At 52.5% G+C, this 13998-nt stretch overlaps 5 protein-coding genes across 5 annotated transcripts; 2 read left to right on the forward strand and 3 right to left on the reverse strand.

The window, feature by feature from the left end:
• Positions 1 to 25: 25 nt before the first annotated feature.
• On the forward strand, positions 26 to 909 carry JCM6883_005770 (uncharacterized protein; the record flags this gene model as incomplete). Its single annotated transcript, XM_076634044.1, has 6 exons — positions 26 to 98; positions 194 to 210; positions 304 to 376; positions 449 to 515; positions 591 to 691; positions 758 to 909. 6 exons carry the CDS (start codon positions 26 to 28, stop codon positions 907 to 909), a joined length of 483 nt encoding a protein of 160 aa, XP_076485968.1.
• A 206-nt stretch (positions 910 to 1115) lies between these two features.
• JCM6883_005771 (uncharacterized protein) lies at positions 1116 to 4905 on the reverse strand (the record flags this gene model as incomplete). Its single annotated transcript, XM_076634045.1, has 12 exons — positions 1116 to 2019; positions 2091 to 2165; positions 2230 to 2276; positions 2354 to 2419; positions 2485 to 2804; positions 2872 to 2923; positions 2991 to 3224; positions 3295 to 3501; positions 3568 to 4089; positions 4148 to 4456; positions 4520 to 4534; positions 4603 to 4905. The coding sequence occupies 12 exons, from the start codon at positions 4903 to 4905 to the stop codon at positions 1116 to 1118; spliced, it is 3054 nt and encodes a 1017-aa protein (XP_076485969.1).
• A 210-nt stretch (positions 4906 to 5115) lies between these two features.
• JCM6883_005772 (uncharacterized protein) lies at positions 5116 to 7582 on the forward strand (the record flags this gene model as incomplete). Its single annotated transcript, XM_076634046.1, has 4 exons — positions 5116 to 5194; positions 5263 to 6169; positions 6236 to 6327; positions 6390 to 7582. 4 exons carry the CDS (start codon positions 5116 to 5118, stop codon positions 7580 to 7582), a joined length of 2271 nt encoding a protein of 756 aa, XP_076485970.1.
• Positions 7583 to 7812: 230 nt separating this feature from the next.
• Positions 7813 to 11757, reverse strand: JCM6883_005773 (uncharacterized protein; the record flags this gene model as incomplete). The annotated part of the gene is made up of 5 exons (XM_076634047.1): positions 7813 to 7991; positions 8054 to 9524; positions 9590 to 10591; positions 10657 to 11574; positions 11644 to 11757. The coding sequence occupies 5 exons, from the start codon at positions 11755 to 11757 to the stop codon at positions 7813 to 7815; spliced, it is 3684 nt and encodes a 1227-aa protein (XP_076485971.1).
• Positions 11758 to 12298: 541 nt separating this feature from the next.
• Positions 12299 to 13921, reverse strand: JCM6883_005774 (uncharacterized protein; the record flags this gene model as incomplete). Its single annotated transcript, XM_076634048.1, has 7 exons — positions 12299 to 12520; positions 12600 to 12760; positions 12830 to 12892; positions 12956 to 13054; positions 13132 to 13243; positions 13310 to 13634; positions 13746 to 13921. The coding sequence occupies 7 exons, from the start codon at positions 13919 to 13921 to the stop codon at positions 12299 to 12301; spliced, it is 1158 nt and encodes a 385-aa protein (XP_076485972.1).
• Positions 13922 to 13998: the final 77 nt, after the last annotated feature.

The following is a 13998-nucleotide window of genomic DNA, read 5'->3' on the forward strand; positions in this document are numbered from 1 at the left end:
CTCCTGAACACCTCTCTACTACACCATGTCTCAATCTGGAGGAAAGTCTACTAGTCAAGCAAAGGGAAAGAAGAAGGGAGAAGGAAACATCTCGGCTTGTGAGTTCTCTTCCCTCTCGCTCTCTCGCTTCTACCCTGTCCGCTAGTATGCTCGAGTACAACTGATCATACTGGTGACCTCTCTCCCTCTACAGCGAAGGCAGGATTGGTTGTAAGCTCATCTTTGTTTACTTTCGCGAGGTTCGTGCGCACAAACTCACTCAACCTTCCCCTTTATCGGGACCTCGCGCCTCGACCGACGTAGTTCCCTCCCTCCCGTATGAGGCGATACCTCAAACGAGGGAGATACGCACAGCGAATCGGTCAAGGAGCTCCAGGTGAGTCGGAGGCGATCTCAGTGAATTTACTGTACCCGTTTCACTAGTTGCCGCCCCTTGACTCGTAATCAGTCTTCCTCGCCGCCGTTTGTGAATACCTCGTCGCTGAAGTCACCGAATTGGCTGGTAATGCCGCTCTGTTGAGTTCGATCTCACTCCCCGTTTCGCAATCAACTCTGACTGAGCTCGTTCTCTTTCTCTCGCTCACGTTCAGTGACAACAAAAAAGCTCGAATCACTCCTCGTCACATTCAACTCGCCGTTCGCAACGACGAAGAGTTGAACCGTCTCCTCGGTGGAGTCGTCATCTCTCAAGGTGAGTCTCTCGCCCTTTTCGAGACTTAGGAAAGTCAACTGAGCGACATCTGACGTTTGTTCCTAGGTGGAGTCATTCCTCGAATCGAAGCGGAGCTCCTCCCTGCGTACAAACAGAAGAAGGAGAAGGAAAAGGACAAGAGGAAGAAGAAAAAGGCTGGAATCGATGTTTCCGACGACGAAGACGCCAATCAAGGTCAAAACTCGACTAGCTACTAGGAGTCATTCCGACCCGACGACTCGTGTCTGCTCTCTCGAGATCGCAAAAGAAGACCGCTTGATTCCTCTCCTCCTCTTCCCCTCTGATTCTGTTCTGTGGCCCCCCTCAGTTTGTCTGTTCTTCGTCTTTCGCAAAATTCTGTCTCTCTTTTTTTCCTGTCAGTACCTTGAATGAAACGAAAGAAACAGTTTCACACTATCAGTCGTTACCAACCTCCTCCTAAACCCAAATTATCGAGAGTCCAATCCGATTGAGCGTTCCAATCACCCGTCATCGATTGTCCATACCCTTGACCGGAACCAACTCCTCCTCCGGACATAGTGCTCGCAAATTCTGCTGCTCTCGATCCAGCTCCCCAGAACGCAGCAGCCTCAGAAACTGCACTCGAAGCTCCACCTCCTGATCCTCCTCCTCCATCCATGTTCGAAACGGGGTTGAGATCGAAATTGAGATGGGTGAGCGGCAATCCGACGTCGAGTTCGTGGAAGAATTGGAGAGAGAGGGGATCGACAGCGGTTGGAGGTCGTGGAAAGGGCCAAGTTTGAGCGTCGTTCGAGTAACCATCGTAGCGAGTCGACGTGGACGGGTCTCGTTCCGAGTAGCCGGTGGAGGGATCTCCAGTTGACAGTCCTCCTTCGAGGGGAAGGTTCGAAGAATCGGTCGGAACGCTTTGTTCGTCGAAAGGAGGGAGAGTTGAAGGAGCCGCGGGAGGGAACGTTGCTGAAGTGAATCTCGCAGCAGAAGCCTTCGAAGGGATGTTCCGAGTCGGAGGAGGAGTTCCACGATGAGGTGCCGAATCCGTATTGAGGTTCCTCGCGATTCTCTGCAAAACCTCTGCGAACGTCTCAGTTTCCTCCTCGTCGTCTCGGTTCGGTGTATCTTCTACTCCTCCTGTAGAAGCGAGCATCAACGCTCGAGCAGCTCGAGCGGTGCGTCGTCGTTCTTCTTCGCGGAAGAGACCGGCGAGGATCCGTTGTCCTTGTTGAACGACGGCACCGAGAGAAGGAGAAGTAGGTTTCGAGGAGAAGATCTCGAGGGCGAGTTGGAGGGTATCGATCTTTGAGTCGATCTCTGGGGCCGACAAGTCGTGGTCGATCGCTTGAAAGAGGCTGAGCAAGGAAGGCGGCGAAAGTCAGCTTTTCCCATTTTTGATCCGTCCCGAGCGTTAGATTGTGCTCACTCGTTGAAGAGAACCAAACTGGCTCCGAGACAATGCGAGAAGGTGTAAGGGACGTCGAGTACGGCTTCGCGAATGCTGTGAGGAGGTAAGAATATCAGCAACGCTCTGACGAAAACTACAAGATCGAGTCGAGACTCACTTGTGTGTCGAGACGACTACCGCGCGAGCTGACTTGAGACATGCTTCCTACACAGCGAGAATATAAGGCATTGATCAGGACATCGTCTCAGCGGAACAGATTCGACAAAAGGAGGGAGACGAACCGAGGAAAACTTGTACTTTGGATTCCTCGACGCTTTCGACAGGAGCGGACGATGGAGGCGGAAGATCTGCGCAAGGATGAAGAGGATAAACACCTATGCTTTCCTCAAAAAGAGAAGGATCGAAGGCTAACTCGATTGTGAAGACCCTCAAGAACGAAATGTCGCTGAAACTTGACCATCGGAGGTTCGCTCTCGTCCACCGCCATCGTCCAAGATTCCGGTAAGCTTTCGAGAATATCTCGGAACCCTCTGTCGAGCTCGACGATCGCCTCGACGCTCGAATCGTGAGCGAGTACGACCCGATCGAAAACAGCACGAACTTGTCGAGCGGTCGCGATACGGACTCGATCGGCGGTCGAATCGGTGAGGACGGTCGACGGCGCTGAAACCGATGTCGTTTGAGACGGTGACAAATCGGAGTCGTTGAGGTTGAGAGGATCGTCGGTGTCAACTGCAGAAAGAACGAAGAGATCGTGAGACGAAGTGATCTTAGATGAGAGACCAATAGGCGAGCTCACAGTGCAGAGGAGAGATGAGGTAGCATCGGTTACGGGAGTTTGCTCCGAGCCACTGTTCTCACTCGCGACTTGGTCAGTTTCCATTCTCGAGACGCACGACTGAAGCAAGAGAAACGCACATCTTGATAGACGAGAACGGCCCACAATCTCTTCGCCATTTCTCTCTTGACTGAGCTTCTTCCGGGAGGGAACGCGGGATCTTCTGGCGGCATCGTTTCCGGGTTCGAGCCGAGGAGGTGCAGACCGAGGACCTGGGCTAGCCGAATCGCTCCGGCGAGCCAAACGACGAGCTGGGAGGGTTGACCTCTCGAACTTGAACTCAATTGAAGGTACTGCGTGAAGAGAATGATCGTCTGAAGATTTCAAAACAAGCCGCTGAGATCAGCTTGACGCCTCATACGCATGAGAGGAGACGAGCTTCACCTGAATCGAACGGATCCTCGGAACGGTTTCCCATTCTCCTAACCGCATCGCCCTCATTGCGATTCCAAACCATCTCTCCGGAAGTGCTTCGAGCTGAGAAGGGGAATAAGCGCTGAGTGGACTAGGGCCTGATTCGGTTGAAGCTTTCGAGTCGAGTGCGAGCGGAGATCGGGAGAAATGCGTCGAATCGACTGCCAACGAGAGAACCTGTCCGACGAGAGTCGTACTGTCAGTACACGACCTCGGAGCGAGACGAAGTGCAAGAGACGGTACCATGAAGAGCAGAGAGAGCCAGTAAATATCGACTTCGGCTTGTCGTCCCTCATCGCAAAGTTTGTGAAACGCTTCGACTTCCGCTCTGAAACTCGGTGCATGAACGACTCTGAAAAGCCATGCGACACTCGTAAAATATCGATCGACGAGGTAAGTCGTCGCCTCTCGACCTGGTAAACTTCGGATCATTCGGTCGACCTCGTTGACAAAAACCTCGTATGCCGAGGCAGGACTCGCTTCAAACTCGAGGTTGAGATGTGCGCGGAGAGAAGTCGAGGTGAAGAAAGATGAAGCGGGGGTCATGTTGGAGACGATTGAAGTGAGCGCAGAGGTGAGTTCAACGGGAGCTCCGAAGCGCTGAGGAGGTCGAGCGGTGCCGGGGAAGGATACTGGTGCATGAGCCATGAACGGACGGGTCGAGTTCGATGAAGGAGGAACTGAAGTCGGGACTTTCGCGGTGGGATCGAGAGCGAGACGACCGTTGAAAACACCATTTTCCAAAGTGACTGCAGCATCTTCCGTCTAGTGACCACAGCCTACGCTCAGTTAAGGACTCTGGCTGAGATAGGGTTGTACTCACATCAGAGTAGCCGTCCTCGACTTCTTTCTCAGCTTTGGGAGCAACATCTTTCGCATTCGAGTCGCCGGGAGTCGTCGAGGCATTCACCTGCGGAACGAGAGGTCTGAAGAGGGCAAAGTTTGGCGGCAACGTCTTGAGGTACGCTTCGACGTGTGCGAGTCGTTCAGCAAGCTGTTCGAGTTCGCTTGTGCGTGCGATCGTCGACGGAAGGAAAGTGTCGACGTTTCCAGGGTCGAGAATGTCCCACGAGCAGTCGGTTGGTCGTCCTCGTTTCGAACAGTGTCCACAAACGGGCATTGTTCGATCGCACTATCCCGGCAAAGGTTAGCTCGGACGCAGGCTATCGAAAGCGAAACGAAAATGAAAACTGACCTTGATTTTGCGTCGCTGTTTCAACGTAAGGAAGCGATTCAGTCAGGAGAAACGCTCCTAAAGACGAATGAGAGCTTCCTCACCTTGCACTCCTTGCAACTTAGCGCCATTCTGTTCCGTTTCTTCCTTCCCTTCCCTTCTTCATCGCTAAGTTCGTCTTCTCCTTCGTCCTGTTCCTTTCCTTTCCCCTTTCCCTTCTTCTTCTTTGTCGGTCCACCACCTTCTTCGTCTCGCTGAGTCGCTTTGCGTTTCGACGAAGTGCTCGGAGCTGGAGAATTGTTTGCCGATGGTTGAACAGTCGGAGATTGATTCGAGCTGAGATCGTTCACCAATGGCCCGCTTCCAGATATATACAGGTCCTGCGGACCCTGTCCAGTCGGTAGCATGATTCGAAAAGTGGTTGAAAGAGAGCGAACCAATTTCATCATTTTGGACCGAGTCGCTGTCCTTCCCCTCTAACCATTCACCGCGCCATGTTTGCTTCGACTCGACTCCGACGATAGACACTCTAGAAGACCCACGACGCGTTCCGTAGCCTTCCGCGAGCTCTTCCCCCTCCTTCAACTCTTCTCCTCCTCCGCAACTCCGACCGAACAATGGGCTTGAAGGACTCGCTCGGCTTCGGCAAACACGCTACGTTCGCCGCAGAGATCAAGATACACGAGCTCCTCCAAGGTAAGCTAGCACTTTCTTGCACCTTTGACATTGTAGTTCGGTTGACGAAAGGAGGTCTCCTCGAACAGTGCCTCTCCGAGATGCCAAGTTTCGACTGAAATGGCACTTCAAAGATGCGACAACTCACGGACCAGCCGTTACTGCATTTGCAGAATCGCTCGTCAACCGTTCAGACGATTCCCACCAACTTTCGACTCATTTCGCAGAAGCCGGACGAAGGTTGCTACAACCCGTCAATGCGTTAGTCGATAGCGCTCTGGGAGACAACAACAAGTTGGAAACCTCGAGATCGCAGTCACCAGGAGGAGGAGGAAACAGTAGCGGAAACGAAGGAATGAGAACTCCGAATATCCTCAGTCCGATCATGTCCCCTCAACTCGATTCGACCACTCCAAACCCGAACAAGACGCCAATGCCTCAGTCGATTCAGTTCAGCTCTCCTTTCTCCCGCTCGTCCCCTCCGAATCCAGACGACTCTTCGAATCTCCCTCGCCCTTCTCGCACCCGAACAGTCGATACCGTCGGTGCTGGATCGACTTATACGGACGAGACATCACTCAGCAGAAGGAGAGGAGGAGGAGAAGTGATGCACGCTCCGCCGATGGAGTCGAGTTCGCATCACCATCGTCTCGAACCGAAAGGGACGACGAATTTCGTACCTCTCCGATCCCATACTGCGACCTTCGAGCGAACGATCGTCTGTCCCGTCCAGATTTCGGCTCGACAGAACCCTCAGAACCATCGCTATCTCCTTCAGCCCTCTTCGTTCAAGATCTCGATTAAACAAGAAGGAATCGATCACAGTGGTCATCATCAACCGGAGGAGAAGATCGGGGAAGTGAATCTCGACCTAAGTCAATTCGTCGGGAAGGAAGTCAAGTCGAGACGGTTTCTCCTCGCGAATTGCAAAACGAATTCGATTCTGAGGATCACGGTCAAGATGGAGTTTCTAGAGGGTGAGAATCATTACGTAGCGTGAGTCGACCTCTTTCTCATTGGTTATACGATGTAGATGACGAGTTGACTTCCGCGATCGTGCAGTCCTCCCCTCGTGAATGGACGAATTCTTTCGACTTCGAAATCAAACGCCTCGAGTGCTCGTGGTTCTCCCCTCAATCGTTCTTCCGCCTCTCGTACGTTCTATCACCCATGATCCACGTGGAACGCTGCTGACCCGCATGTGTGGTATGGTCAGTCGCAACTTCGCCTCGCAAAGCTACATCGTCCCTCAGTCATGGCTTCAGTCCCTCCCTCCAAATGTCTCGTTCAGCGTCTACAGCGTCATCCGTCAATAGCAGTTCAGCATCGCTCAACGAACGATCTCGAACTACGTCGAAGAACGATTCCCTCAACAATCTGACCGAACAAGAATTCAAGAAACATCGAAAGGGAAAGAAGCTGAATCGGATTGTTGGACCGAATGGTAGACGGGAAGGATGGCACCCGCCTGCGTCGTCGGATTACAGCGGGTGTCAACACGGAGAACGGAACGCGACGGATATCATTGAATCGATCTTCAATCGTCAACCCGAAACTCCGATGACGGGCAAAGCGGCTTGGCACACTCATAGTGGAGCGAATGGGAAACCGAACATGACTCCGAGGCAGAGCTACGTAGGAACGGCAAAAGGTTCGAAGGAGAACGGGCATCTTCAGGTCGAAAAAGCGGCCCAATCGAAGAAAGCGGCTTGGTCGATTCGCTCGTTCAAGAGGTCGAAGAACAAAAACCCACCTCAAAGACAAGCTTCTCTCGATACTCCTTCGATAGCTCCCTCGACATCGACAACTTCTGAAACGAACAACCCTTCTCCCTCCGTCTCGATTCAAGCGCCAACTCCCTCGAGTCCGAAATCGCACGATCGTCCCTTCTTCCTCGAGCGAGCCAGCGAGTCATTCGCCTCTTCGACAGGTTCCACTCAACGAGCGATCTCGCCGAATGGTTCCCCTCTCCTCGGTTCCTCGACGAATTCGGCATCCCTACAACAAACTCCTCGTCCTCGTCCCCTTTCCCTCCGCGCGACCTCGTACGGCTCTCTCACCTCGATGCCTCCTCCCGCACTCTCTGCTTCACAATCGAGTTCCGCCTCTTCCACCCGACCGCTCTCGGTTCGCTTCCAAACGGACGAAGACGATTCCTCCCTCTCCCTCTCCCTCAAATCGAGAACTTCAATCGACAATTTCTCGCAACACAGCGACCATTCTTCTTCGTCGGTACAAGGACTCGGTCTCTCGGATTCGACGCTCGCGAATGGATTCATCACACCGAGGTCGAGTCTCGAATTGAATCGCTCGAGGTCGAACAACTCGTTCAATAGCGTCGTGACTCCTCCTTCGCCGGAACGGACTCCGATGCGACGCAGGATAGCTTCGAGCGATTCTTGGCGGTGATGAATCGCAGTCATTCTCGGGTTTATTCTTTTTCGCTTTATGACTATGTTGTAGCATCTAGACTTTCCTTCACTCCTGTCATCTATTCTTGTATCTAGTGGACGATATCTCTCGTCCGCTTGTAGTTGTGGTCATGTGGGTGAGCAACGAAAGAAGACGTGTGGCTGAGCAACGAAAGAAAAAGCATGTACGACAACAATTTGAACCAAGATACAACCGTTCAATCCCGTTCAGTCTCTCGAGACGTCGTGCCCACCTTCGGTAACGAGAAAGACAGGAGGATCGAGTAAAGCTTTTGAAACTATTGCTCCTTCTTTCCCTTTTGAAGTTGGTTCGAGATAAACCGCGCTCTGGAGCAGAGTTCGCAAGGAAGAATCTTGCTGAGGTACCTTGACCTTCTTCGAGAAGTCTGTGACGAGCAGCAAGGATCAGTGAGACTCGTAGCGGGATAGACGACCGAATGAGTCGCACCTTCTGGGGCGATTTGAGCTCGCCTTTGAAAGAGTGCATCTTCGTAAGTATTTTTGACGATGAGAATCTGTAGTTCGACAGGACGTGTCTGACCGAGTCGATGAGCCCGTTTCGTTGCTTGTAATTCGAGGTCCGGTCTCCAAATCGGTTCAATCATGATGACCCTGCTCGCAGCGGTCAACCCAACTCCTCGTCCTCCCTTTTCGACGTCGACGAGGATGACTTGACACTCCTTCGCGGTCGTCGAGTTGAATCGTTGAGCTTTGAGTCCTCGGTCTTGACCCATTCGCGCGTGAGAGGAAGCAAAGATGATGTGAGGAATGCCGAAGAGATCGAGGGCTTCAGAGATGTTTGCGAAGAGTAGATCGACGTTCGAAGAACTGAAGATGATGAATTTTTCGTCGGGAAAGGTTCGAAGTTGGTCCAGTAAGTAGTTGATTTTGGCACTCGAAGTCCGAATGAACTGTACGTTTCGTAACGACGAATCAGAGGGAAGAGGGGCGAGAGGGGTCAGATCCTTCTTCGGTCGCTTCTTGAAAACCGAGACTACCTCCTCCTCCTTTGACTTGCGATTTGCGATCTCGGCGTCGAATCTTTTCCTTCTCGATTCGAACGTGATCAACTCCTCAATGAGTTCTTCATCGTCGTTCCATCCCTTGACGTCGACATGTTGCAGCTCTTTCAAGTCTTGACGCAGTCGGACGAGTTGATGAAGCGAGACCAGCGATCTTTTGAGCGGGTTTTTCGTGGACGTCAATCCGTTGAACGCTTTGACTAGTTCGTCATCGAGACCTTGCACTTCGACCGCGACCGATACCTCGTTGACGACAAGATTCCATTCGAGGTCGGTGTAAGCCTCTTTCATCACTTCGATCGCTTTCGCCAGTCCTCGACGATCCTCCTCGCTCCAAGTCGTCGCTTTCTTCGATTCCAACCGTTCCTGAGCCCAAACCGCTGCATCCCTCAACCGAGGTCCGATCTCGTCCGATGCGAAGAATGTTGATGCGGTCGCCAAATTCGAGCACAACGTCTTGAGTGGACCTGCGTTGCGACTCACGAAGAAATAATCTTGATCTACTCGTTGAGACTGAATCGCGTTCGAGGCGAAGATCGAGGTAAGGGCGTTGTACATCTTGCGTTCGGCTTCCTCCATTTCGACGTAAACGACCTTGACGGTGAGTTCGGGAATTTCGAGTCTGTCTTTGACTATCGCGGTCGGATTTCGAATGATCGAATCGTTGAAGACGTTGGCGAGACGACTCGGGCGATCCCCAACGAGTTGTCGTAGGGATTGAGGTCGAGGGAACGCGGGATGTCGAAGGAAACGAGAATAGAGTTGTCCGAGTCGATCCAAATCTTCTCGAGTTCCTCCGACAATGTTCGACGCTGCCGCGAGCTTACCGTCGACGGAAGCACCTCGAAGGTTCGTCGAAGGGGTTCCTGATACAGCCCAGCGAGATTCGGTTCGAAGCTTCATTCGAAAACGACAAGCTCAGAGTCAAATCAAGACGAGAGGACAGTGATACGGGGACTCACTTCTTCAGCTAGTTTCCTCGTCAAGTTCCCCGAGCTCAATACATGTCCTTCATCAACCAGCAATCTCTTCCAATGAACTCCCCTCAGCGATTGATCTCCCGTTTCGGCGGCGTCCGTGAACCTCGCGACCGACATGAGGACGACATCGTAAGTCGCCATCTCTTGAGGTGATCGGAACTTATCCTTCGAAGTTCGCAACGTGAGCACTCGCAATGAATTCGGTTCGAGGTGTTTTTCGATTTCTTGGGTCCATTGACGAACGAGATCAGTCGGAACGACGAGGAGAGTAGTTGCGGCGACGACGATCTCTACTGGTTTCAACTCTCCACGACGACCTTGACGCGAGTTGTTCAGTTGATCCTGACGAGGGTAGAGGCGGTAGAATGGAGCGGAAGTCTGAAGCGTCTCGAAGAGATCGCCTCCTGAAAGCAGAGGATCCTCCTGATGGTAACGGAGCGGATGATAAGTCGTCTTGACGAGGTTGATCATGAGAGTACGAAGAGAGGGGAGGGGTAGATGACGAGTCGATTCTGCGAGATCGGCTTGTCGTTGTCTTTCCATTCTTTTTTCGTACTCTTCGAGTTCGAGGACGGACATGACTTGATCCGCGCCGTACAGCAACTCAGGAACTCGAGGTCGTAGACGAAGTCGCTCGTCTTGTTCTGCCGCGAAAGGAAAGTCGATGGAATGGCGAGTGAGAAGAACCGGAGGAGGGGAAGGTAACGAATTGTCGAGCCAAGACGAGGTTCCTTCGAGGGACGGAAGCTCGGAACGAGTCGCCATGATGAGAGCGAGAGAGATGATCGTCTTACCGACGCCCATATCTTCCGCTAGAATTCCTGATTTTGCTTCTTTGAACGTCGGAGGTGAGAGTGCTACGTTACCGCCGAGCGAAACGTACAGCTTTGTCGAGGGATCAAGGAACGAAGTACGTGGCAAGTAGTCTGGCGAAATCGTGGTGGCGGGAGCAAGTTCTCGAGCGAGCATCTTGGCGATTGAACCCTGAAAGAGAGGAAACATCGATCTGTCACTATCCCCTTCGATACGATAGCGAGAAAGTCACTTACTCGTTGATACGGGAAGAGCTCGGTCTTGACCTCGTCAGGCTGCACATTCAAAGCGTTCCAGAGTCGATCCTTAACTTCCCGACTTGTATCCAATCCTTCGAACCCTCCTTCTCCCGGTGTTTCGACCTCGTGAAAGATCTCGAGTAGCGATCTTCCATCCGTCTCGTCCATGAAGTTGCTTGGCGTATCGACAAATACTCCGTTGCATTCTTCAGGCTCACAACGAATCGATTGTAAAACCGAGCGGACAATCGAATTCGCCGGTCGCTTCAACCTTTCCTTCGGGTTGATTTTCGACATTTCCGGCAGGTCTTCTGGTACGAGGTAGATTCGGAGGACGACATCAGAACCGGAAGCGCGAGCGGTAGCTTTGAAGACGAGAGATTGTGAACAAGCGATAAGGTTATCGAGCTGTTTGTCAACAACGATCTTTGCCTTTTTCTTTGACGGAGACGTCGGTCCTCTTCCTCCTGTGCGACCTCGTTTCTTCCCTTTCGAGGGCGACTGAGACGGTTCGTCGACTTCGGGTCGAGTTTCGCCTATTGAGGCATTCTCCTCCTCCTTGGAGATCGGGCTCAGTAACTCTTTCGAGAAAGAGATCCAGCCATCTTGAGCAAGGTCATGAGGTGTGTTGATCCGATAGCCCTTGAGAACGAGAGTGCCAGCTCGGAAAAGGCGATCGAGAGGGAGTGAAGGAGATTTTCGAGGCGAAGGGGAAGCGGGGAAAGCTGGAAGATGGGCAGAGGGAGGCGGTGTACGTTGTTGGATTTGAACGACTACGCCCCAAGGACCTGTAGCTCGAGGAGGGTCGGGAAGAGGTGGAAGATTCGAAAACGGGAATTCCCAGGAGAAGCTCGGCGTCGCAGCTGGGGTCGGGAGTTGCATCGCGAGGTTGAGCTTAGGTGTTTCTTCGGAATCCTGTGCGACTCGTCGTCACGATTTCAGCGCTGAGCGGCAGCTAGAATGCTAAAATCGGTCGAGACTCACCTTTTCCAACCTCGTTTCAACAACTGCCGACTTGCCATAGCTCTTGATGGTCATTTGACCTTCACCTCCTTCCTCCTTGACGTTCTCCTGAGGTTTCCCGTCCTTCCTTTCCATCAACATTGCCTCCTCTATTCTCATGAAGTTCTCGCTTCTCTCCATCATCCGGGGCAGTCGCAACCGGGTGCGATCGGTTCTAATGATACTCCTTGAGTGCTGGTACGAGTCGTCTAAGCTACAGAGCGAGATGGTGGAGAGAGAAGAACGAAGGGAGATGAAAGAGTCCGGATGGCGGCAACGGAACGGTGAGAACTGCTGCCGGCTGGGAACAATTCCGCTAGTGAAGTGCGAATGGTCTCACAACCTCCAATCGACGGCCGGAATGAGTGGAAGAGGAAAGGTAAAAGTTGATCCAAACTTCTCTCGGAGACATGATTTCGCGCAAATTTCGCGGCACAAGTTGAAACGATGCAAGGTTCCACAAGGTGCGAGTGTAAAGTGTCTATTCGATGAATACAGTATACAGATAAAAGAAAGGCGAAATAAACAGGAAATAGCGTAAAAAGGGTCGTTAAGTTCGTTCGGGTCGTTTGTGAGTCATCCTCTTGCCTCCTCGCTACCCTCACAGACCCTACTTCAGCCGTCTAACGACGCCCGTCTACAATAGGAAGGTAGCGAGAACGCTGGTGAAAGCGAGCAAGCCAGAAGCGGTCACAGCGACAGCTCCATTTTGGGTCGAGGACGAAGATCCGGCGTTGGCTCCTGCTGAAGTTGCTGCAGCTCCACGAGACGATCCTGATCGGGACGAAGCCGCAGAGGAACGGGAGTCTTTGCCGCTAGTCGTCGAAGTGGCGGTAGCCGAGGCGGAAAGAGCAGAGGTCTGCGAGAAATGCGAAAGCGAAAACGATGAGTTATGACTCTGGTGAAGTTGAGGAGGGAGGAGGGAGGTTCTCGCTTACTTGGTAGCCTAGGAGAGAAGTAGGGAAGATATCGGTCGATTGATAGGTCTTGCAGTTCGACGATGCGGGGATCGTGGGAGCCCAGGGTAGAGTCGAATCGGCGGGAAGGGAAGAAGGTTGAGACCAGGTGAGAGTTTGTCCTCCACTGACATAGGTGCCGACTGTGGGAAAGGAAAGATGCCAAAGTCAGTCGCTGAGAGGATCTCGGGCGGGCGAAGGACATTACGCACCAACTTCTTGTAGGTCAGAATCACAGTCCAAAAAGACGTTGTCCTCGTACGCGGCAGGCATGTCTGCCGGATGAAAAGCTCGGTTAGCTACCGTTTTTGGACGTCTGAAAGAGTGAAGAGACTCACTGTAGGCGCAACCGAGCAAGTCAAACTTGTTCTCGCAATAATCGGGACTCGTAACGGAAGGATCGCAGAGTTTCAAGCAGAATTCACTCGATCCGATGACTGTAGATAGAGAGAGTATGAAAATGAGCGATCGTCCGACAATGAGGCAGAAGGAGACGGAACAAGGAGAGACTTACATTGATTCCACGAAATTACTTGTTGAAGCGTAGAGTTGTCGCCAGAGGGCAAACCAAACGAGTAGACCGTTCCCCCCAGCGGGTTTCCGAGTTGATCTGCACCGTGCGGGTCCTAGTAGAGCAAGAACGAGGTGAGAGGGAAGTTTCGAGTCGTCAATCGAAACGGCAGCAGACTCACCAATTCTCCTCCCGTATCATCGGCCATGAGATTAACTCCCGTCAAGTTCATACGTCCAGTCCATTGAGTGTAAGCCTTCGTGCGGAGGATCTGGAGTCCAGTGATCGTTCCGGGCGGCATGACTCGAGCTCCGTGCTGATCGTTCGTGCAGTATGCGACGACGGCAGCTTCGACATCTCCGATAGTACCATTCGCAGAGGTCGTCGGAGATCCCCAGAGACAGAAGTCGGAGATGTTGTTTGCGATCAAGGTTTGACATTGCGAATCCGGTCCTGAGGTTGTCGAGTTGCAGATATTGTAACCGGACTGAGGACCTCGTCCGACGCTATTCAGGAGACCGAGCGACTCGTCAGTAAATCGGCCATAGAAGGAGGAGACCAGTATGTTGATCGATGTTCTGCGAAACCGAAAGAAGAGTGGCAACTTGAACACTCACGGGTAAGGGTTCACTTGATACGGAAGCGCACTGTAGGCGTAGGTGTAGTCGGTTAGAGGACTCGGGGAAGCCGCAGCTCGTTTAGCGACTTCGACTTGACTAGGCGAAGGCGCTTGAGTAATGACCGAAGCTCGAGTGATGGCGGCGAGGGCGAGGGTACCGAGTAGAACTTGCATCTTCTAGTTGTTGGGTATGTGAGAGACTGTAGAAAGGAGGGTGAAAGGAAGAAGAGGATCGAATCGGCCTTGCGCAG

Source organism: Sporobolomyces salmoneus (genome assembly GCF_050403485.1).
Source record: "Sporobolomyces salmoneus JCM6883 DNA, S_salmoneus_JCM6883_v1_ctg50, whole genome shotgun sequence".
NCBI classification, from domain to species: Eukaryota; Fungi; Basidiomycota; class Microbotryomycetes; order Sporidiobolales; family Sporidiobolaceae; genus Sporobolomyces; species Sporobolomyces salmoneus.